This window comes from Rhinichthys klamathensis, unplaced genomic scaffold (genome assembly GCF_029890125.1).
Source record: "Rhinichthys klamathensis goyatoka isolate OS25496 unplaced genomic scaffold, OSU_Roscu_1.1 h1tg000254l_1, whole genome shotgun sequence".
Lineage (NCBI taxonomy): Eukaryota > Metazoa > Chordata > Actinopteri > Cypriniformes > Leuciscidae > Rhinichthys > Rhinichthys klamathensis.
The window spans coordinates 4,704,726-4,728,384 of record NW_026606776.1 but is presented as its reverse complement, the minus strand read 5'-3'; the positions used below and the strand labels follow the sequence as shown (position 1 = coordinate 4,728,384).

At 39.7% G+C, this 23,659-nt stretch overlaps 1 protein-coding gene across 4 annotated transcripts; it reads left to right on the top strand.

Moving 5' to 3' along the window:
- Positions 1-1,152: 1,152 nt before the first annotated feature.
- Positions 1,153-22,518, top strand: adam23a (ADAM metallopeptidase domain 23a). Of its 4 annotated transcripts, XR_008808958.1 has the most exons (27): positions 1,155-1,428; positions 2,142-2,365; positions 2,893-2,969; positions 4,508-4,571; positions 4,662-4,744; positions 5,073-5,136; positions 5,784-5,856; positions 5,946-6,031; positions 6,137-6,202; positions 6,410-6,478; positions 6,573-6,739; positions 7,571-7,655; positions 7,793-7,880; positions 7,997-8,048; positions 8,173-8,272; positions 9,088-9,159; positions 9,252-9,338; positions 9,458-9,538; positions 11,327-11,377; positions 11,477-11,540; positions 11,717-11,822; positions 12,995-13,114; positions 13,217-13,385; positions 15,862-15,973; positions 18,472-18,562; positions 20,280-20,470; positions 21,125-22,518. XR_008808958.1 is itself a non-coding variant. In XM_056266798.1 (26 exons), exons 1-26 carry the CDS (start codon positions 1,350-1,352, stop codon positions 21,168-21,170), a joined length of 2,376 nt encoding a protein of 791 aa, XP_056122773.1. In that variant the 5' UTR covers positions 1,153-1,349; the 3' UTR covers positions 21,171-22,518. The 4 variants fall into 4 exon arrangements, 3 of the variants coding, with proteins under 3 accessions (XP_056122773.1, XP_056122772.1, XP_056122774.1); XM_056266798.1 differs by lacking the exons at positions 18,472-18,562; positions 20,280-20,470 and adding an exon at positions 16,250-16,340 and having other exon boundaries at positions 1,153-1,428; XM_056266797.1 differs by lacking the exon at positions 20,280-20,470.
- The last annotated feature ends 1,141 nt before the right edge of the window (positions 22,519-23,659 follow it).

The following is a 23,659-nucleotide window of genomic DNA, read 5'->3' as shown; positions in this document are numbered from 1 at the left end:
TTAGATGTTCCAAATGGATGAGGTCAAAGCATCATGGTGATGGAAGGGATCTTCCATGAAAATGAGCAGAAGTGGCAACATTGGTGGTTTTTTTTTTTTTTTAAGTATTGCATTTAATTTAGTCAAGTCAAGTAAAGTTGGTTTGGGAATTTTCCCCCCTTTTTTCATTTCTATACTGTATGGCAGGAGAAGACATGAAATACAGTGTCTCCTGAGCTGCAGTGTGGAATTGTTTAATACTTAAAAGGTCTTTACAAGGCCAACACTTCATTTGTCGGTAGACATAATAAAACACCTCACAGAGAGCAATATATACAAACAAGTTACAGTTTTGGGATACAAGTACTGTGCATTAGCAGAGTATTTCTTTTACAAAATGCAGTGGTGTGGGTTGAGAAAAAATTAAATAAAAAATATATAATTACAATAGAAAAATACATCTATATAAGGTAGCAAGGTTATTTTGACTTTATTTTGATGGTCCCTTTAACACATTCTGTTGACTATAAGTAACGTTGCACCTACATGTCTACTAACCCTCATTAGAGTATTAGTAGAGTATTAGTAGACTGGTAGGGTAAGGGTTAGAATAAGTTGACGTACTTGCAAAGTTATAGTCAGTAGAATGTTTGTTGGAGGACCATCGCAATAAAGAGTTAGCAGATATTAAGCAGACAGTCTACTAATACTCTAAGGAGAGTTAGTTGAAAAGTAGTTGCAATGATGCTTAGTCAACAGAATATTCAAAAGTGACCATCAAAATAAAGCAATAATATTATATGATGCAAATAATAAATATAAAATATGTGTGCTAATAATGACTAAAAAAAAAAGAATTCCCCCAAAACATTTGAACGATGGTCTGTCCATGTGGCCTTACACTTGTAATGAACGGATAAACTAATGTCTTTCTTCATTAACATATAAAAGACCAAAGCTTTTATTTCAGGCTTAGGTTGTGGGCTAGTGTATAACCATTCTAGTTGTCTAAATTTATTAGACCATTGAGAAGTCATTAGTAAATCTCTGATTTTCTGTGTACAAAGTGAGGATGGATGACGCGTCAGCGCAGCAGAAGATACACTGCGCAGTCGCAGTGGCTTCCCTTACCGATATGAGCTGCTTGGCCACCGCCTTCCATCCACCCGTGCTACCACCCCTTCGCCTTCTTTCCCAGTCCTCCCCACCCCTCAGCATCCCTACCGTGTTACCCACCCCTCAGTCTCCGATGCTGCATGAAGGATTTCCCCCACTTCCCGCGGGATACGCACTAAAATCGCCCTCATAATAATGGACTCGCTGTAAATTGATGCGCTAATGACATTTTATTTAGTCTTCAAATATGAATCATGCGTCTGATATTCCATCTGTGTCTGCTCGCTAGCATATTTCTTTCCGTGCCATCTTCTATCGCCTCAATCTCAACGGGTAAGTATAACCATTACGTTGCGTAACTTTATAATTTAAATAATATTATTCGATATTTGCTCTACTGTACGTTAGTTTTAGCGCAATTTGTTTTTCCAACGCCTTTTGTTGCGGCAGGAATTCCCAGCAAAATACGCAGGTTCTGTGTAGGCTTTGATTGAGCAGCCTCCATTACTTAACTGTGTTTACGACCGTTTATACATGTCAATCTCTGCAGAGGGGGGTAAAAGCTTTTGAAGGCCTCTCTAAGGGTTGACAGCCCCATTAGTATGGTGTTGTATGAGAACGTGGTATAAGGACTGAATCTTAATTCGATTACCATGACAATAGATTATCATTAGCTGACATGATGCGTGTCTAATGCCTTTACAATTCAGATATCAGATATCCAAATATCCAGCTGATAAAGTTGAGAAAAAAAAATGATATGGTTATGTTTTGTCAATATGTCTCTGTTGCCATTACATGTTTCATGTCTCGCCCTCTCGTCCACTGTCATAAATGTGTGATCCGATTTCAGTGTTTTATTTGGTTATAAGCCGTAGTGCCTCCGTTCGATACACTGAGATCTGCATAAGAGAGATCTGTGCGCAGCTTCTCTGCAGCATCACAGGGCTGCAACTGCTGGCTGGCACACGTTCATATATAATTGAAGGGATCCTTCTCCGAGATGAAGACTGTAAAGCAGTAAACAGTTTCCTCCTATCCTGCAGTTTCCAGCGCCGTGCAGAATGAGGATCTCAGGGATCAGCTCGTGTCTGAGACCCCGCGAGAAGCGACAGCAGCGGCACAGGGCAATTCCACGGGAAGAAAATCGGAAGAGCATGAGGTCACCGTCACATATCCCTCCCGGCTCATTTACTACTTGAATGAGGATTCGGAGAGCACGTATCATGATCTGGACACTCGGGCGAGGAACCAGGCCGGGGATGGACAGGTGAGACGCAAAATATGAAGAGCCCTCCCCCCTGCATTTAGGTCTTCAACACTCATGCGCTAAGGAGTTGTGAAGCAAGGAAGCTGCTTCATTTCATACCTCTAGCAGCTGCTGGGAATGGTGCAGTATGCCCAATGCTCAGAGTTGATCCAGGTTCACAGGCCCTCCCTCACAAATCTAATGCACTTTTCGCAAAAGAGGCAGTTTTCTCTCCCTCGCTCTCCATACTGAACAGACGTTGTGGGATTGCATTGTGCACACACTCTCACTTTACTTTTGCCAATGCAGTATTTCTGCTGTAATACAGCACAGCTGTGTGATTTATGATGCTCTAGACTAGAGCAGGTGTTTTATCTATAGATGCCCTTGCAGAGATTTGCTTTTTGAACATATGAGTTAATGTGTGTGCAAGACAGACATGAAATTTTACCCATTACATTTGCGGGCTTTGCCGGCACATTTGATGTAGCAACATATGTTTGTTTTGTGAAGTGTTAATGAGCCCCTGTTTATCTCCCTGACCACAGGACGTCCACCTGGCCCAAGCAAGTTTCCAGCTGGACGCCTTTGGCACCACATTCACTCTGGACCTCACTTTGAACAAGTAAGTGTGTGTGTCTGTAAGTAAAAGACAGGTCTGCCTCTAAGAACACCGTGTTCAGTTGTACATTGTTCAGTTGAACACTGCTATATTCTCTCCTTTTTGTATTAAAATCCTAAAATCTCTCGCTAAAGTTCTTCCTTGCTTATCACGGAAATGTGTGTGAATGGTGTGCCACTTTCCTATTCAGTCCTCTCCTCCCTGCCATTTATTGTCTGTCAGCACCTTTACGTTAAAGGTATTCGTTGAAGAGCTAAGAACATTGTGGTTTAAATCATCTAAACTATTCCCTGTAAGAAGTGTGAATGCTGCGTTGTCACAGTGTTATGGTTAACAGCATATAAGGTGCTAGGTGTTTTATTTGAGATTAACTGCCACCCTAGTAATTACATTTACATTTATTCATTTAACAGATGCTTTTGTCAAGGCTGTTTACAAATGAGGAACATCACAAGCAATTTGTCAGAAATAACCAAAAATAGCCAAGGCCAGGGATTACATTTTTATCTGTTTAAAGGGATGAAAAATTTTAATTCTGTTATTTTTAAAATTTTGCCTGTGGAACACAAAATAATTATTTAAAAAAAAATGTCTCGGGTTTTTTAGTGCATGAATCAAAAGTCAAGGTGTTTAAAAAAAAATCACTCTGACTTCAGCTACTGATGCTGTTGTTAATATATTTATCATAAGACATTAATATAGCCACAATTTGTTATTTCAAATACATATCTATTGCATTTTTATACGGATGCATGGGATCTGGGGCGGTAGCTTCCCAGCTAACAAAAATATGTTCTATGAGCGTTTTGCAAACGTTTCATAAGTTATGAAAAGATTATTTCTGAATGTTCTGAACATTCAAAACATCCTATTTTTAAGCGTTTTGGCTGTGCGAATATTAAGGGAAAATTCCATGTTATCATTTTGCATTTATAAATGCAAAAAAATGCATTTTTATTGTATAACTAAAAGGCGATTCATTTCAATGAGAAAGCTATTAGGTGGGTACAGTCTTATCTTGAAGACAGAAGCCAAGGTGTATTGGCAAGCTCATTATCAATTACTTGTGGAGTTCCTCAAGGGAGTATTTTAGGTCCCTTATTTTTTCTTTTATGTATAAATTATCTTAAAGCAGCATGTTGGAGGAGCTTTTTCTTTATTCTGATGATGCAGCAATTTTAGTCACAAAATAAAGGAGTCCTGTGGGATAAAATGGCTATTCAGTTACAAGAGATGTTCAATTCGTTTTTGGATAATAAGCTTCTTATTTTCTTACACTTAGGTAAGACTGAGGCCATTCTTTTTTGCTTCTAGAGATTAAGCAATGATACTGTTTTGGGGGTTTTTGTTTTGGTTAAAGATCATAGATATTGAAATAGAATCAAAGAATGTTGTAAATTATTTGGGATGTCTTATTGATAATAAATTAACAAGTGCCATAATTAACCTTGCCATAACATTACTCCCTGTTTGCTGAGGTTATTATTTAGTTGTTGGATAATTAATGTGAGATTAAATTCTCTCTCACACTTCTATTTTAGTGATCTGCTCTCTTCAGATTATATGGAGATCCACTATGAGAACGATAAGCCAGTTCTCTCCAGGGTAAGACACAAAGAGCACATACTGTACCTATATCAAACAGAACCCTGAAAATAACCACTACATAGCAGTGATGAATGTGCGTTTGTTTAGGGCGGTGAACACTGCTACTACCACGGCCACGTGAGAGGAAAAGAAGACTCCCGTGTAGCTTTATCCACCTGCAATGGACTTCAGTAAGAAACCTTGTTTTTGTTTGTATGTGTGTGTGTGTGTCTGACCTGGAGACCCACTGTGAGGCCAGATGGCAGTTGGTACACATGAAAAGATTTGAATGTCACCATGTTAGTGTGTGGTTGAGTGTCACAGAGAGCAGTCAAGGGAAAGAGCAGAAGCGTTTGTTCGGTTGTAAAAGCGTGGCTGTGGTTTTCTTCTTGGTTTTCTTGTCACTTGACAAGTGATATGACTCATTGAGGTTTTATCTGTCCTTGTATCCGTTTTCCAATTGACATCCCTGACTCTCTTTTCCCAACCCCCTTGTTCTTGTGATTTTCACTCTTCTAGTGGGATGTTTGATGATGGTAATTTTGTCTATCTCATCGAGCCTCTGAAACTGACTCACACCGTGGTAAGATCACATCATTACAGCTTATCGTCTTTTGGGATTCATTATTCACACCAGGGCCGTAACCACCACAGACATTGATGAGGACAAGGTTCCTCTCAATAATTAGAAATGACCAAATCAAATCAACCAATGATTGGCCAATCACATCAAAGAAGGCAGGCCTTACTGTTCATAGGAAACGAGTGCGAGTGAAAGAGTGTATGGTATGATTTAAGTAGCTAAACATTTATGATTTGACAATGTTTTACAATAGAAATGTTAAACTACCGACAGTTATATCCAATGATGCAAAATACTCAACTTTTTAAATCAAATTTCACCATTTTGAATTGAAAATGTTATCATTTACATGATTCTTATAGTTCATAACTGAATAAGACAAGGAACGTTTGACATATTAGACATACGATTAAATGTGTGCATATTTTAAAAATAAAACATTATTTGCGAGTATTTTTTAAATCGATTACTTCACTACCCCCATTCTTTTTCTCTATTCACTTAAATCCCTTTTAATCCTTGAATTATTGAATTTCTTGAAATAAAAAGACTAAAAAAAACTTCGGCCCCCCCCAATGTTCACGACATGGTTACGGCCTTGATTCACAAGTGTTGTCTACAAATGTCACCATGCTTGTACCTTTTAGGAAACAGAGGCACGACCCCACACTTTGCGACGAACATCATCGCTCCATGTGACCTCTGTCCCAGGTGACTGGGGTAAGTGTGCCAAGGTCCTAAAGACATGTAGCAAGATATTATATCACCACCCTCATCTCCATGGTTACCTTCATGTCTGTTTCCCTCAGCTGCTGATGACCCAGTTGAGGAAAAAGAAGAGGAAAAACATATTTTCGCTCGCATGCCTTGGTTAAAGAGAAGGAAGAAAAGAGCTGTAAGAAAATGACCCTCGACCTTTTCCATGTGCTCCGCTGTTTCTCAATGCTCATACCTCATACTTCAACATTGTATCATTTGGATTTTGTAATGGTTTTCTTAGATGCCACGTAACGTTTTTGAGGAAATGAAGTATCTGGAAATAATGATTGTCGCCGACCACAACACGGTGAGTTTATCCAGGCATCCCTCGTGAATTAACTTAGTCTGAAAATGTCTTTATGCATTTCTGAATCAAAGCACTGAAATTTGTTATAAGTACAAATTTCTGCATGAATGATCCACTAGAGGGCACTGAATAACAAATGTTACCATATTTTTCATGTACTGCAGAACCTTGAAACTGCTTTTCTATTTGAATCTCTTGTTTTTACAGTTTAAAAGGCATAAGAGTAAAAAGCACACCCGGAACTCTGCCAAATCAGTGGTCAACTTTGTAGATGCTGTATGTTTCCATATTTTTTGCGGCAAAATGTTACCCTAATATCCACTCATTTTGTGTTCATCTTAATCTAAGATTCAAATCAAATTCCCTTTAGATTTTTAAGGAGCAGCTGAATACACGTGTGGTATTGGTTGCTGTGGAGATTTGGACTGACAGGGACCGGATTCCTCTGAGCGTGAAGCCATTGGAAATGTTAAGAGATTTTTCAAAGTACCGACAACAGAACATCAACATTAACGCCGATGCCGTGCACCTCTTCACGTGAGTTGCTTGGTTTGCCAGTAACAGAAAGGATTCGGTTCAGTTGTGGGAGCTGCAGGACGAGATAAAGATTGTTGTGAATTTTTCATTGTTTGATGATGATTCACGTTCTGTGATATTGTAGAATTCTGAATATGTGTGGGTCATTCTCAGGAAATTGTGCAATTTATGTGTGTTAACAGAATACTGGACTTAGTCATAATATTTTATTTAACTCTGTTTAGTGTATAATGCAAAATATCACCATTTTTTGCATATCACCATTCATTTTGCAATTTGCATATCACCATTCATCATTACATTTTAAGTTGTATATAGATTTTTTTTAATGAATTGTACTTTCATTGAAAATATAATATTTTACTTTCACTGTATATGTAAAATGCTGAATATCACAATGCATAATTTGTCCCAGCTCTTTCTGTTCAACATCATGATAACTTATTATTATTATTTTGGCTGTATGGTTTCTTTCTACTGTTTTTTTTTTTTAACGCTTACTGTTATTGGTCTTGTCAAATCAATAGTACATCTATTTTGGAAAAAATATTGTAGTGATCAGTTTTTTTACATTAAACAAAATTGAAATCATATTAGGTAACAAAAACCAAGCCATTATTATTATCTGTTCAATCTCAGAATCGGGGTTAAAAATAAAATAGCACATTACTGTTTGCTTTAGGTTTAGTAATAATAATAATAACAATAAATTCCTGGCACAAATGGCACAGTTTCCTAAGAATGAGGCTGAATACCATTCTTTGGTAATGCATTTACAGAAAAAGGGAACAGGTGACAAAGATAAATTAAAAAATCTCTTTCTTCTTGCAGGAATGTGACATTTCATTATGGCCGGAGCAGTGTTGCATATATTAGCGGTGTCTGCTCCAAAGGAAGAGGAATCGGTGTTAATGAGGTGAGGTTGGGCACACACAGCATTCTGGGTAGACAGACTGGGCATTTTAGTTAAACCTTACAGCAATTTTAAATGACAAATGAAGTGACATCTTACTTTTGGATCCGTGCACTGCTGTATCTGTTTCTCTTTTTCAGTTTGGCAGCACATGGACAATGGCCATGTCTCTCTCTCAGAGTTTAGCACAGAATCTTGGTATCCAGTGGGATCCTGTGATCAGGAGGAGTAAGTCTGTTTCACCACCTGGTGTCAAACTGCTGCGTTTCTTATTTGTTCACTGTAAGAGTTTAGGATTTAAAGTGAACTCACTGACTTTCTCGCTCACTCTTGTGTTCTCTCAGAGGAGTGCGGCTGCATGGATTCATGGGTGGGATGTATAATGGAAGACACTGGGTATCGTTAAACACACACATTATCCTATAGCCTCTCCCGACTACTTTCCGGGCATTTTAGCTTCTAGTTTCCCGTCGTATTTCTTGATTCGTGTAGGTTTATTTTCCCCTGTTCTCCTCCATAGAGTGCAACACCCACGCAGGTTTTCCAAATGCAGCATCTCTGACTACAGGAACTTCCTTCTAAGAGGCGGTGCTTCATGTCTGTTTAACAAACCCAACAAGGTAGGCTTGAAGAATAGTTTGGACAAAATACAAAAACATAAAAAATAAAAAAACTTCACCTGCATACACATGCCCGCAAATGTGAAGTGCATAAATAAAAAGAACTGCACAAGACTTTGAGTGAATATCAACGGCCTGTTTTTCCACATAGTTAGCTCGACAGTTACAATCACCATCTCGTCATGCAGTTTTCATTGTTTTTTCATTACATTTTTTCCCCCGTTAATTGTCGGGGGAGAAAATAAGCGAAATATTTTTTGATATATTTTTTCATAGCACTTTTTCAGTACAATTTTTTTTTTGTACATCTTTTACAGCTTCTATTTTTTCAGCTAATAAATGAATAAACACTGCATCGCTTCTGTATAGAAACTTGTTTCTGCCATAGAATTGCTAAAATGCACATTTTTATCTCACAACTCACAATTTAAATGGCAGAAACAAGTTTCCATACCTATGCTCCAAACGTTACTCTCTTTTAAAATCCTGCTGTCTTGGCGTGCACTTCTTTTTAATAATGTATGTTACAGTTTTGCTCTATTTTTGGATCCTACACTCCTACTAATCTATTTTTGGATCTACTTGCCTTTCTCTGTTTGTTCTGTTCATGTACCCGCAACCCACAAAAAATAGGTTTTCAACAGAAAGCTGAAGTTGAAACATTGAAGCAGGTTTTACCTCAGTGACACCAAATGTCATCAGTTCTCACATGTTTTGTGACTGATTGTCATTGACAGCAAACTTAAAGCAAAAATCAAGTTCAAGCTAAATCATTGGACGTGATGCTGGATAAATCTTGTGCTTTGTGTCGGCAGCTCTTTGAGGCTACAGAATGTGGGAATGGTTACGTGGAAGTGGGAGAGGAGTGTGACTGTGGGGCCCGAATGGTAAGCACTTTTTTTAAATTTCATTTTTCATAATTTCATGCTTTGCTAACCATGTTTGGTCTGTGTGCATATGTTTATCTCTGGTTGTGCAGGAGTGCTATAAAGACTGCTGTAAAAAATGTTCTTTGTCTAATGGAGCGCACTGCAGTGACGGCCCCTGCTGCAACGGCACATGCCTAGTAAGACACTTCACTTTTGCCTCACCATTCATCATGACTTCCACCAACGTCAACTATTGAGTGTCTTACATGCACTGATCAGTTGTTTCTCTCAATCCCTGTCCCTCCACCTTTTTCAGTTCTACCCGCGGGGATACAGCTGTCGATATGCTGTAAATGATTGTGACATATCAGAGACTTGTTCAGGAGACTCGGGACAGGTTTTGCTCTTTTATTTTTATGTTCTTTATAGGATGTCAATTATTTAAATATGACTTAAGATATATTAAAACATTTTTAAAGGGGAAATGCCAAACAGAAAGTGCATAATATTTTTTTATATAAATAAAACTACATATTAAAAGCAAATTTTAATTTCAGTAAAAGCTAAATTTGGGTAGTATTTCTTTTTTTTTTCTATTTTCTGTATATACCATTAAAATGTAATGGTGATGGATAAGCAAATTTGCTGACATTCCCATGGAACACAAACATTTAAAAAATAAAATGTACACAATTAAAAATGCATTACACAAATAAATAAATTAAAGTGAGAGTTAATTCTATGAAATATCCCGTATCTGATTTTTCCTGTAAATAATATTTATAGTAAGTCATGGTTACACAATAGGACACAACTGGCACCGTTTTTCTGACAATGAGCCACAATTTATTCTGAAGATGCATCAGTAACAACATGGCAAACACAATAGCTATGTTTCATCCACCTATTTTTAAGTGCATTTTGGGATATCGCATAAAAAAATCTGGATGGAAAGGCCAAAATGCACGCGCATAAACCTTTTAATTCATTTTTTTATTATTATTAATTTAATACATTTTTTATCCCCCCAAAAAACCTGTGCATGAACTACGATGGAAACATATTTACCGAATAAATCCCTCAGTGCGCAACAAAAAAAACCCTCTTTTCTTTGCCTCGGCAGTGGATGTGGTTAGATAACTGGACAAACCAGTGGGCCAATTTCATCACACAGCATCTCAAATGTTGGTTTGATCATTCAGAAATGAAAGAGTCAAAGTCTGTCACCATAATGATTTGGTTTAATTCCCTCCCAGAAGCGTCTCACATGATCGCGTTCCCAAAAACCAGGTATCCGAATACAAAATAGATAACATGATATCATTTATTGCGTTTCATCTGCACGCTCTGAGACGTGTGATTTTATTTCCAAAACCAGCGGAAATCCCGCCCTGCAGCTAACTCTAAAGATTTCATTGGTCATTTCAATCACTGTACTGATCCCTAAACCCGTCACTGTAACCTTAACCAATTAAATTAGCTGTAGGGCGGGAATTCCTCTGAACTGGTTTAGACTAAAGGGGGGAAAAACGCCTCTGAGATGCATGTAATTTATAGGAAAAAAGAGCCAGAGTGGCTTCCCCAATTGCAGAAACTTACATTTTTATTGCAGATATTTTGCGCCGATTTCCCAGGAAGTGACTATTTTGTTCTCTTGAACACATGGGATGGAAACATTGCTTTATTTGCAAATGTTTATGCAATATTAACATTTTTCGCATAAGTTAGATTTGCAACTTTGGATGGAAACATAGCTAGTGATATTGATGTCATACTATAGCCTCTCTATTAGCCATAACTGCCATAACAGAAGGCATGTTGTTCACTAAATGACAGCCCGCCTGCAGTTTTAACACTTCTAAAAAAAATGTGCAGGGCTGAAAGATTAACTTTGATAGTGCAGTCATTTAGTGAACAGTTGTCAGTTGTCGCTCATTTTGTCAAGTACTATTACATAACTTGTTTCACAATCTTCACACCAAGGCTCTAGTTACTGGACACACAAACTACATTTTGTTCAAGTAAATCACATTTAGTATCATCAGAAAATACTAAAACTTAAATAATGCTGAACTAAATAGTAAAAATACTGGGTATCTTTTTTATTAATTTTTATTGCAAAAATACTTCAATTATATCTTTTTTTTTTTTTTATATCTTTTAAAGATCTTTGTTATTCTTACAGTGCCCCCCTAATCTTCATAAGCAAGATGGCTACTCGTGTCAGCTCAATCAGGTCAGATAATATCTATATAAAGCAATTTAGAAACATGGCAGAACAAAATATAGGCTATTTTTGATCAAACCCTCCACACTTTATTTGCTACTATTCCAGGGCCGCTGTTACAGTGGTGAATGTAAGACCCGGGACAGTCAGTGTAAATACATCTGGGGTTCAAGTAAGTGACACTGATGCTTTCAGAGTACTTACTCAACTGTTCTTGCCAAAGAAAACACTAAAAAAAGCTGCAAACCCCCTGCTCTGCCTTTCAATACACGCTTTCTTGTGGTTCCTCTTTTTCCTAATTGCATTCTTTTGTCCTGCTGCTCTTTCTGTCTGTTTCTCTTCTCTCAGAGACTGGAGGGTCAGAGAAGCACTGCTATGAGAAGTTAAATACAGAGGGGACAGAAAAAGGGAATTGTGGGAGAGATGGAGACAAATGGGTGCCCTGCAGCAAACAGTGAGTCAGTTCCCCCAATTATTTGGAGAGTGGGAATATGTGGCACCATGGTACAAAACCAGGTCAAGTAAGTCTAGATGGTAACTCTTGTTCTGCAAAGTTCTCAGGCATTTGCTTTGCAATAAATGCCTTTCACACTCTTTAAACCTGCTGAAAATGATGGAAAGCATTGAGAACTTTGTGTCTTCTTAAAGGGATAGTTCACCCAAAAGTGAAAATTACCCCATGATTTACTCACCCTCAAGCCTTCCTAGGTGTATATGACTTTCTTCGTTCAGACGAATACAATCGGAGTTAAGCTAGTTATTTTAGTTGATAAAGTTTTAAATATGGATATTTTTTTACACAAACGCATGGCTTCGCTTCAGAAGGCCCTTATTAACCCCCCGGAGCCGTATGGATTTACTTTTATCATGGATGGATGCACTTTTTTGGCCTTCAAAATCTCATCCTCCATTCACTGCCATTATAAAGCTTGGAAGAGCCAGGACATTTTTTTAATATAACTGATTATATTCGTCTGAAATATACACATGGGAAGGCTTGAGGGTGAGTAAATCATGGGTTAATTTTCATTTTTGGGTGAACTATCCCTTTAAGTTGTATGTATGTACACCAGGTATTGTTAATGCTGTTCTGATGTTAGAAGTAGGGCTAAATATTAATTTATATATTGAATCCAATCATGATGTAATTTGCAGACTTTGTATGATGGAATTTAACTATTATCAATGCTCAAGTATAAAATATCATATACCAGTGAAACAATGTCATTTGTACAAATGTTAACGCCAAGACTTGTTTTTGTGCAAACTCAACGAGATATGACAATTGCTGTTTTATTTATTTTTTTAGAATAATAAAATGTGATTAATTTAATTGATTACAGATTAACCCCATCTTTGCCATTACCAGTGATTGGCATGGGTATTTATTTGAGTTAAGCGCCTTGTTTTATTGATATAGATACTAATATGATATGTTTACTGATAATATCTGCAACAACTTGATCTACGTGGGTGTAAGGAAATTAGAACAGCAGCAAATGTTTGCCAATAAATACTGAAAAAATCTGTATGTGAATCCCACATGAAATTTGCAGAACATGGGTTACTGTCTAGACAAGATCACATTACCATCTCTAATACTTTCCAAATCCTGTGGATTTACAGCGATGTGTTCTGTGGGTACCTGCTGTGCTCTAATATTGGGAGAATCCCAAGGATCGGGACACTGAAAGGTGACGTTACTCCCACCACCTTTAACCATCAGGGGCGACTGGTGGACTGTAGGTCTGTTCCTGGATCTCTGCAAATCTTTTCGACACTAAATAATCAGGGCGAACCTCCTGAAAAAATGTCTTTTGACATTTTCTATTTCTCCTTGTTCTGTAGCGGGGGACATGTGCTGTTGGATGATGACACTGATCTAGGGTATGTGGAAGACGGTATGCCGTGCGGCCCCTCTATGATGTGCCTTGAGCGGAAATGTCTTCCCATCTCCTCCCTGAATCTCACAGCCTGTCCGTCTGGCCCCGGTGGCCGAGTCTGCTCTTCTCACGGCGTGAGTGATCACCATCTGATACTCACTGCTGCTTGGACTCATCTCACACCACGCTCACTAGGGTTGTCAAACGTACTGGTACCAGTCGGTATAAGTTGAAGGAACCAGTATTTCTGCAGTATCGGTAGTACTGAGTACTTGGTACCCGCTAATAGACTCTGCTTTCAAACACTCTTGTTCGTGTTTGTCTGAGCGCTCTCTGAGCGTCAAAGTATTTTATTCACAGCGTGTTTGGTAGCCAATCACAATCATATCTGTTTAGCGTGTGAACGCAATGCCCCTATCAGAGGTGCTAGTCAGTCCGAATCTGCTTAACACGGCTAAAACTGCTCAAGGTTTTGTTCAACGCAAGCTGCACACTAGCAAATCTTTTTGTTATAACCAGCAAAGTGTAAACAGATTCATTGTACAATTAAGACATTTTTTTTCTATAACAAGTTCTATAAAAGTCTTCACGAGAGTGCAGAATTCGGTGAGCTTGCACTTTAGAGATTGACAGCCTAAGTGATTATAAAGGGAGGGCTCTTCTCTTGTTTTCTGTTCATTAACCATTCACAATCTGAAGACAAGTTTAGTTTTTTTATGCTCCTAAATACACTGCAACGTTTCTGGATTGACAACTGTTTAAATGCGTGATTGAATCGGAAACTGCAAAGATTGACAGTGATAACCAAGGTACGGGACAAACTTTTTTAAAGTACTTAATTCAACAGTTTTTGCTCTGGTACCGAAATTGGTACAGACAACTGAGATTTCTGGTACCGTGACAGCCCTAACAGTCACCCTTGAAAATAATCCTGTTTGAATTCCCACCCACTAAAGCCAGGAATCCACTCAAATCCACTTACAAATTTAATCCAGAATGTTAACGACAGGGATTTAATTAATCCCATGCATTCAATTTATATCCAGAGGAATTATAATCTATTCCACAACAACTAAAAATAAGACATTGTCATGGGTATCCAAAATCTGTAAGAAGGGGGCTGATTTTTATTTCAATTATGCATAAAAGTGCTTAACTTTTTTTTGGGTTGCCTCTTATTGTCAGTCAGTAAAATAGCAAATCAGACACATTCTCTGCCTGTAGTGTTTTGGGATTTGCTGACATCAGGTTTGTTTACATGTCTTAGAAAGGCTGAATTTTGGTGAGAGGAAACTGCTGAAATCCCTTAAGCATGGGGTTTTTGAACTTTTCAATGCCAAGGCCTTTCAAATATGGCAATCCGCTTGCAAATGACCTTACAAAAATATAATGGAAGGTACACTGCCTTTCAACAGTTTTGGGTCAGTAAGACATAAAAAGAGAAAAGAAGTTAAAACTCATAGGAGGAACGTGTATAAGGCTAGGGAAGGCATAAAAGGAATTTTCTCACTAAAACCACGTACTGTTGCTGCTTCTAAATATTTTAGAGGGGAAAGCTGCCCATAACAACTGGTCTAGAATCAGTTTTCTCCGTAATAATAGCATATTGTCGAAACCGATTTGGAGACGAGAGCGTTAAAAATTCAAGTGGTGCTCACTGCAGAGCCAAATGACATCCAGCTCCCCCTCTGTGGACCTAATGGGTGGAGTTATGTTTAACGATAGGATTATGGGTAGGATTAGGGTGTGGTTTGATCGTCTAGCCCCACCCATTACTTCCAGCGAGGGGGAGCCGGACGTCAAGCTCCACCCATTAGGTCTGCAGTGAGCAGCCTCTCCCAAGAATTTCAATTTACTATGTGTTTTGTTGCGTTGAGCAATGTAGCCAATCACAAACATATCTGTTGAGTTCATGAACGCAATGGCCAATCAGACATGTTTAAGTTAGAATCCACTCACCCTTCAAAACGCAGGCGTTTTTGTCCAGTCCAGTTCTGCACACTTGCAAATCCTCTTGTAATAAATTAACTTATAACAAGCAAAGTGTAAACATTATGTAGGCTAAATAAGAGATTCATTTTGCAGTCAGCTTAATTGATCAGTGGAACAGCTTTTTAGTGATTATAAAGGGAGTGATTTTACGTGGTTTCTAGGCGATATATAATCCATAGCCTTGTGACTATGTTAATACTTTTATTCAGCAAGGATGCATTGATCAAAGTGACAGCAAAGACTTTTACATTGCTACAAAAAAAATCTATTTGAAATAAATGATGTTCTTTTGAACTTTCTATTCATCCTGTTGAATCATGTAAGAAAGTATGGTTTACACAAAAAATATTAAGCAGAACAACTGTATTCGACAGTGATAATAATAAGAAATGTTTCTTGAGCAGCAAATCAGCATATTAGAATGATTTCTGAAGGATCATGTGACACTGAAGACGGGATGAATGATGCTGAAAATGTATCTTTACCAGAATAATGTATATTTTAAAATCTATACATAGAAAGCCGTTATTTTAAATTGTAATAGTATTTCACAATATTAACTCCGGGCTTACACCACAGCATATTGACATTTCCTTCCTACTGTTTATCATCTTTCAGGTGTGCAATAATGAAGCAACCTGCACTTGTGATTCTACCTGGGCAGGGACAGACTGCAGCATGCACGACCCCCCGAAAGAGCCGCCTGTCATCGAGGACCCGGGTCCCAAGGGTTCGTGACTTCTCCTTAACATAAAACGCATCCCATTTACATACACAAAACTTACAGACTAGTCCTCAATTGCATACACAACTTATCTCCAAAATCCAGTTCAAAGCCATTTCCAAAGATCACTGCTTTTTGTAGGTGCCCATCTTGATATTGTGACTTTTCCCACTCACAAGACTTTTGCAAACACTAGTAGTACTAAGTACGTGTACAAATTTTTTTTAATGGGGCCTTGAGTGACATTTTCTCTGCTGAATCACCCCTATTTCCTCTGCACAGTGAGCGTGGCCACAAACAGGCTGATAGGGGCAGTGGCAGGGACCATTCTGGCCCTGGGGGTGATTTTTGGAGGCACAGGGTGGGGAATAGAGTAAGCACCTCTTAACCCTTTAATGCCACTCCCCCAGCAAGAGGGAGATCCTGTGATCCCCTGTGTGTGAGCGTGTACGTGCGTTCTCCCAGTGGCTTTGTCCGTTGTGTTGAATGTGATGGTGCCTTGTAATTTTTGTCGTGTAATTGGACTGATTGATTGGTTATTTTCTCCTCTCCCCTGGCTGCTATTATCATGGATATTTTTTGACTACCACCCTCTGTTAATGGAGTGTTGCGGCGCTTCCCTCTCTGGTCCATGTTGGGCACTTACATAGAACAAAAGATTCAAAGCGAGGATCAAGAACGAAGAACAACCGAGGAAGGTGGAAAAACATGAGATGACTTGGACTGACGTTGACATAAGATAGGATTTTTAACGGACACAAAATCCCTTCAGAACTGGCCCACTTTCTGAGCTGAGCTAAATATTCCATTCTAACTAGGTCCGATGTGTACGTGAGTGGGTGAAAGTTCACCATGAGTGTGTTTGTAGGTTAGTGTTTCTTTGTGCGTCTGTGTGTGTGCCAATGTTCCCTCTAAGCTGCGCGCGTGCGCGGCCGCACACTTCTGAAGCGGCGGCCGCGCAGAAAAGGATAAAATGCCACGCAGAGGACTGACGCGAAATGTGTGGGGAAATCCATTTGATTGTAGTTTAAGTGAGAAATAATTTCAGTGCTCTGGTCAACCGCTATAGAGTGAAAACTGGTGAATGCAGTTTACAGGTTTCATAGAAAGAGAACGGTGTGATTGGCAGTGAGTCGTGTGTGTGTGGACCAAATAGACCAAACGCAAAGACATGTGAAATAAAATCACATCATAATGTTTTAAAGGAGAGTGGTTTGATTAAAGTGGTGGAAATAACGGTTGATGGACACAGAACGGTAACAATTACACACCCACCCGCGTGCAAACTCAAAATACATCATTAGTTTAAATAGATGTTTTTGTGTGTGTGTGGGGGGGGGGGGGGGGGCGGGGGTTCAGGGATGGTTAGATTATAAAAGAGTTTACATTCACTTTTCTTATAAATATTTAGCTATTAGATCTATGTAAATGCTTCAGTTTGTTTTCATATTATAATAATATAATATGTAAACAAATTGAAGCATTTAAACTGATATATTATATCACTTCAAATACTTCAATTAGTTTTTTTATATTATATTATATTATATTAGGCCTATATTGTATTATATTATAAGCCTAAATAAAGAATCTCACACAAGGGTATTGTTTAGGGTTCATTGCCATTAAAAAGTTTGAAACCCCCTGCTAAAGAAAATATTGGAAATTCATGAGCAATAAACAATCATTTAACTTTGATCGTTTAATGCTTCCTGTACACAATTAATTGACTGTACAAAAACACTTTATGGTTTTCCCAAACCATCTCAGTGTAACAGCTTACTTTCATACTATATTCTATTATTCTAAAGAATTGAACTGTCCTGCAGAAGATTTTGTAAATTATTTTTCATAGGATTTCTTGGTAAAGACTGTACAGTTAACAGTACTGTAAAAAAATATATCAGGTAACCTAAAATGTGCTTCATTTAGTGACTTCTTAATTTGTTAAGAAGCTTGTTTTTCGAAAATATGATTTAATACCAATAAGTTACATCAAGGGTCAAATAAAATAGAAATGGCACATTCAAGTTAAAAGTTATAACTGAAATGTTGAAACCATTGTGTCTCTACGTATGCTGTACAGGTCAGGTATAAAGAATATTTTTGCTCAGGTGGCGAAAAATGTCCGCCCAATAGAAAAAAGTTTTGCTCAGCAAGAAAAAAATTTAGAGGGAATTGGTGTGTGCCCGTCTGTGCATTTTTTTTCGTCAGTCCTGCGTTGGTAGCATAGCTCAAAATTTAGGGGCGCAGCCCCTAAATTCTCCAGAACCCACATCCAATAACATCCCACACACACACACTATTAATGGTAAGTTAGTTGAGCATAATCTACCCTACGGCTTCCCGAACTTTTCCTATGTCACACGCATCCTGAGTAATCACATGACTGAAAGAGTGTATAACATAAGTGAAGTCCAGCATTTGATGTGTGTACCCTGCATACTAAGCAGGTGCCCCCTGTAGCTTACGTCATGTTTCTCTCCCATCATGCCCTTCTACAGGTCCTAGCGCCACCAACCTTATCATAGGCTCCATCGCAGGGGCCATCCTGATGGCAGCCATAGTGCTGGGGGGGACGGGATGGGGATTTAAGTAAGAGCTGCACCGCATGCTTCCTATTGCCTGCCAGCCTGGAACAGGCTCACCAACACTTAAACATACACACACACTCACACACACACATGCACACAACACTTACCACTACACACTCACATTCACACACAAGGGCCTGGGCTTCTGCTATAGACAACAGATACTAAAACTAGGTCATCATTTAAAGTCTTCAATTCTGAGCTATATGCTATGATAAAATGTTAATCCTAAGGGACGTTAAGTGTACATGACTTTTCTGTAACAATAAATGCCATTTTAACAACCTGTAAGTTGTTTAAAAGTAACATTTTCTTAAGTATGCTAATATCTTGTTTACACACGACTTTACCTCATTTGCTAGCTAGATGTTTAGCTCTTGACAACCAATCCAAAAATGAACTGGCTACATATGTAAATAAATAAAAATTTAGTCTACGTCAAGACATGGAATCTAATTGGTTTAGCGCTCTGTAGACTGTAGCAGAACCTCGTGCAGACTGGCCTATCGCTTGACATGCATGCGAGCAAAATTATAAAATGGATACTGAGCAAGATGTTTAATGACAGTTATGAATTATATATAATATAAAATATAATGAGGAAGAATGGTGTGTAGCCTTTTTTGTAATTACATGCTAACATTTCAAATGTGTACAATATCAGTAATGCCATGACCAATTTGTGTAGTAAGATGGGAATTGTTGGAGAAAGTAACCTTGTATGATTACTTAAAGCTACACTATGTAACACTTTTTTGTTCAAAATGAAGGGCTGGATTTTGCGGGAAATTGTATAGTTACGTCATTCGTATCATCATATCCATAAGTAACATATAGAAGGTCAGGCTACTACCATATGTAGTGGAAGGTGTGCTCGTAACAAAAAAATGAAAGTGACGGTGCCCACACTTAAACACAAATCAACACCAGCTTGGCTTTTCAGAAATACGTTTAGTTTGCGCAGCATCAAATTCGCGGTACATTGATTTAACAAAGTTTATCTTGGTAACAGTGCCAATCTCTAAAACCAAATACAACTTTGTTGTAAGCTGCTCAAAAGACATTTTTTTCGGATATCTGTCTCCTTTTGGTATTTATTGGTTAATTAATTGGCCTCAAGCCATCAGATTCAACCGTGCAGAATAGCGTAGCCGAAACACAACTCGTGTAATTACCATAACAATGTTCCTCGTCAAGTAACGTTTTAAAAGTTACATAGTGTAGCTTTAAAGATTCCAATAAATGTGTGTAACATCAAACATGCTGTTAGCGTAACTTTACAGGTGCATTTGGTTCAAAAACAGTATCTGAATGTAGATTAGCAACTGTTTGTCTGCGGACATGTAAAACCTTTCTAATGGCCAGCCTAGACCCAACTAGGAGGAAGTTCTGGGAAGCTAGCTTTGAGATCTGGAGGTTATCCAAGAGGACTTAGCTCACCGCAGCATGCTCGTTTGCACATAGCATCTTGACTGAGCCCATTTAAAGTTTGCATGCGGACTGGCACCACGCCAGAGCTAAAGCGGAGTGCTATCAGAGCATCGCACAAAGGCTGGGCTCACCTCAAGTGAAGGGAAGGGAGGGATGTTTGTTGTTTTCCTTGCTTTGAGAAACGGGGTGGGTTGTTGGGGCGGGACGGGGTGGGAAGGGATGACGACTTTCTGACCCGCTCTCCTCGCCGTGATCTCTCTCTCAATCCCCCCTCCGTTGTCTGAAAGGGTGAGAGTTTGAGCGGAGAGGGGTGGAGGTTGTGTCGTAGGCAGCCTTTGTGCCATGGCTGGCTGCCACACCCTCTTATCTCCCGGAAGGCCCTGGGCCCCCTGAAAACCTAGAACAGAGCAAGAGCCCTCACCCCCCACCCGGACTCGCCCGGCACCGCTGCCTTTACTGCCTGCTTCACAGAGACCTGGTACAGACACACGCGCTGCACTGCACCTGCATGCTACCCCAGTCACCCCCCCTACACAGCGATAGTGGCGTCTCCCACGTAACCTCTCTATGGACAGGTGCATGTTAAACTGCTGGGATGCCCCACATCAAGCCACGCTACGGGGAGGTTGTGTCAAACCCCTGTCGTTGTTGGTGTTGTTGCAGTTCTTGTTGCCTTTCTTGTTGTTCCTGGTGGTATCGTCGTCGTTCATGTTGTGGGTGTGACGTCCTTTTCTGACCCTCGATGTTGTACAACTCTTTCTTGCTGTTCTCTATGTCTATGTCCGTGTTTTTCTCCCAGAAGGTAATGTTCTTTTTCCGCATCCTTTGTTGTCTTTCTAACACATACTCACCCGCAGTCAACGGAGGGACACTCTGTGTCTCTCCTTGCCGCTGCGAAGGACAGACGCTTTTACCCGCCGTAACCCAACGGCGTTAGGAGTCAAACCAAAATGTTACGGGCAGCTTTTGATTAATTATTTGAATTGATTAAGAAGCCAATTGAGACTACAACCACGTGGTTGCTGCGGGTTAAGGCGGTCAGATGGGCAGCAAATTGTATGTTGATGTCTCTGGCATTGCCTGCACTAATCCCCCTCTTGTTTGTTTTGTCCTGTTTGTCCTCATCACCAAGAAATGTCAAGAAAAGACGATATGACCCTAACGCCAGTGCCATCTAAAGGCTAAGAGAACTGCATCCTTGCCTAGTGTGCCCCTGGGTTCTGTCAGAACCCGCTGGACTGTACCTTCTCCTGCTGCTGACGCCGTTGCCGACAGCAATGGCGTTACTTGAATAAAAAAGGACAGAAAGCGAGAGAAGAAAGAGACTTAATGATCAAACATTTTTAATCCAAAGTCACGTAGAACTGCTTCTCCAGCGCTGCCCCCGTTCCTTTGCCCTCTGGTCTCGAGCCTTTTAGCAACCCTGATAACTGTTGGTGGATGGTACCACTCATTGGGGCATGACTTCCGATTTACATGCCCCAATCTCCGGTTCCGACCCAGGCATGACCAGCTTCAGCTGTGGACCTCGCATGGCAGAGGAGGGTCACCAGTGTAAGACGAACATATTTGTTAATTTAAAAAAAGAACAATGATTTGAAGTTCCAGTTGGTGGGGAACACATCCATGTGTGTTTCGAGGGGCTAAATGACTACGTCCTATCAGAGGGACCCATATCTTCTTCGGACAAACATTTCAAGGCATAACTTTACAGTTTTTCTTTTTGTTATTTCAGCATGTTATATTGCAGGCACTTTCTGTAGTATTAATGAAACAAAGAAACCCAAATGAAAAAGTAAAAAAATCAATCCATTAGACTCGCAGCGTATACAGCTGCATGATGAAATCACCACTGTCATATATGCATAATTCCCCTTAAAAAATGTAAACTGGCTGGGCACTGCAGGGTCTGCCCTGACCTGAATGCCATCACTGGCCAAACAGAGAGCTGCATGATGTAATTGCACTGGGGGCGGAGCCCACACAGCCTGCTGCGCTTTTCAAGGTATCTGCATGTCAAAGGAAAAACAGTTAACATTTACTTACTATGCAAAGGGGAAACATTGCACAAACCCTATGGTTTGGTAAAGAATTCTCAACTGAGACAAACAATGAAATTTATCTCAAGCTAGCGGATTATTAATAAGGCAGTCTTTTATATGCTCGGCCATCTATGTTTGACATTATAATAAGCTTCTGATTACTTAAAATGAATGTTTCTATGAAAATCTCAGCTTCTGAAAATTAAAATGTCATTGTCATCTGTGTGGGACAGCATAATTGAGGCACTTGTGATATGAATTATTATGATTAATAGAATGGGGCTATTACAGTAGAGGGAGCTCTAATTTTGGTAAATGTCACTGAAATAAGAGCAGAGTGTTTTTCTATACCATCATTGATCTGCACCATCAGGTTTTTGAACTCATCATCTAAACCCTGAGCTATTTTACAGCCATCTCATGTTCCCATGGAAAAATTGCCAAAACAACAAATAACACCAATAAAAAACTTGACAAAAACTTTCCTCATTGTGATCTTAATTTCTTATGTACAAAGTACAAACCAAAAATGTTGATCATGAAGAATGACAATTGACACCAAATACATGTTATCAGTTCCGAATGCTGTACATTTAAAGTCATTTTTACTAGTAAACTTTGCATTCAGATTAAAGGGGTCATGAATTTAGAAATCAAATTTACCTTGAGCTTTTGACATACGAGAGGTCATCATACTCTAAGAATATCCTGTAAGTTTCAGAACTGAAATCTTCCTTGTTAGGAGAAAAACTGTTCCCTTTCGTAGTCACTCCGAGTTACGTCGGATGACGGAGAATGGGGGGTTTCGCCAGAAAGCCAATCCTCTTCGAGTATTAAAAAACGAGCCTATGGCAATGAAATGCCATGGGTCTGCGGAATTTGCATAATGTATCTCCGCCTCACCGCGTGAGTATTTAAGGAGTGACACCTGCAACAGCAGATCATGTTTTCGCTTCGGAGCCAAGAGAATCTCTTCACTCCACAGCCACAACTGAGTTTACAAGTGACTCACCTCTTCGAGACGAGCGAACTCTCCAGTGTTGTTGTGATGGCGGTACCCAGCGAGTCTTCACATTGCCTGCGATCTGTGCAGTGGTCTGCCTGACTTTGTGTTTTCTCCCTGGTCGCCTCAGCATTGCAGAGTTTTTCCTCTCCTAAAAGAGCTGCACGTGGCACGTCTTTTTAAAGATGTCTCGCCCGTGTTCTTCTGGTTGCGGTCGTTATCTGTCATCTTCTGATGGGCACGAGCGCTGCTTTGTGTGTCTGGGCTTTGAACACGCTAAAGCAGCGCTCGTGGATGACTCATGTTCCTTCTGTGGGAACATGACCATCGCAACACTTTCTGCTTCCTCCACGAGAGGTGGTACTTCGGCTGGGGGACAGGGTGATCTGAGGGTGACGGTGTGGAGCAATCCGACGATGCGTCCTCGGACCACGCCCCCCTCCGCTGTGTTGCAACCCGCGAGTGCCGCGGTGACTCAGGCGGGTCCTTCTTCGGAAGCCCCGCGTGTTTCATTCGGCGCTCCAGAGGATGACACGATGTCGATCGCGGCATCACAAGGTGGGCTCGAGTCTTCGGGAAGTGAGGATGCGGCTGCGTTGCCTCCTTTGGGAGTCCCAGCGTT